Raw genomic sequence first — 454 nt, 5'->3', positions numbered from 1 at the left:
AGTGGGTTCCCTGAACCCCCGTTTCCTTAGCAACGGCCCCAGCGCGAGGGGCGTGGGAAGCAGGAAGTGCTTCCTTAGGCGGAAGGCGGTGCGCTGGTCCGACCCGGTACGCCCGGGTCCCTACGGCCCAGGTCGCCGGCGTCCACTGGGGTTTGCAAGTCGCCCAGTGGACAAAGGCGCCGCTGCACGAACCGTGGCTAGTGGCGTCCCTTAAAGGAGGGTGTCGCGGCGCCTAAACGACCTCAGAGAAGCTTCCCTGACACGAGCACCTTCTCCACCTCCCCGATTGTCAGGATCCTGACAGTCCGGCAACAGTCCCGTCGTCAGATTGGGGCATTGCCATCGCCCGGAGGCGCGGGCTGCGGGCCCATCGGCCTCGGGGCAGCTTCTCACGAGGAGAGGAAACCGACTCACCCAGATGGCAGCGGTGCGCACCCTGGTGCCCATGCCCACG

General features: G+C 66.5%; 1 protein-coding gene across 1 annotated transcript in view; it reads right to left on the bottom strand.

Moving 5' to 3' along the window:
* LOC102243373 (zinc finger protein 268-like) overlaps positions 1-447 on the bottom strand; it is a 9,888-nt gene extending 9,441 nt beyond the window's left edge. The window contains 1 exon segment of the mRNA XM_014545358.1: positions 415-447. Within this exon segment, the coding sequence (XP_014400844.1) occupies positions 415-447 (33 nt within the window).
* Between the last annotated feature and the right edge of the window lie 7 nt (positions 448-454).

The sequence above is a fragment of the Myotis brandtii genome, unplaced genomic scaffold, assembly GCF_000412655.1.
Source record: "Myotis brandtii unplaced genomic scaffold, ASM41265v1 scaffold403, whole genome shotgun sequence".
In the NCBI taxonomy this organism is placed as follows: domain Eukaryota; kingdom Metazoa; phylum Chordata; class Mammalia; order Chiroptera; family Vespertilionidae; genus Myotis; species Myotis brandtii.
Note: the sequence above shows the minus strand (reverse complement) of the source record. Positions and strands in the feature narration are given on the sequence as shown.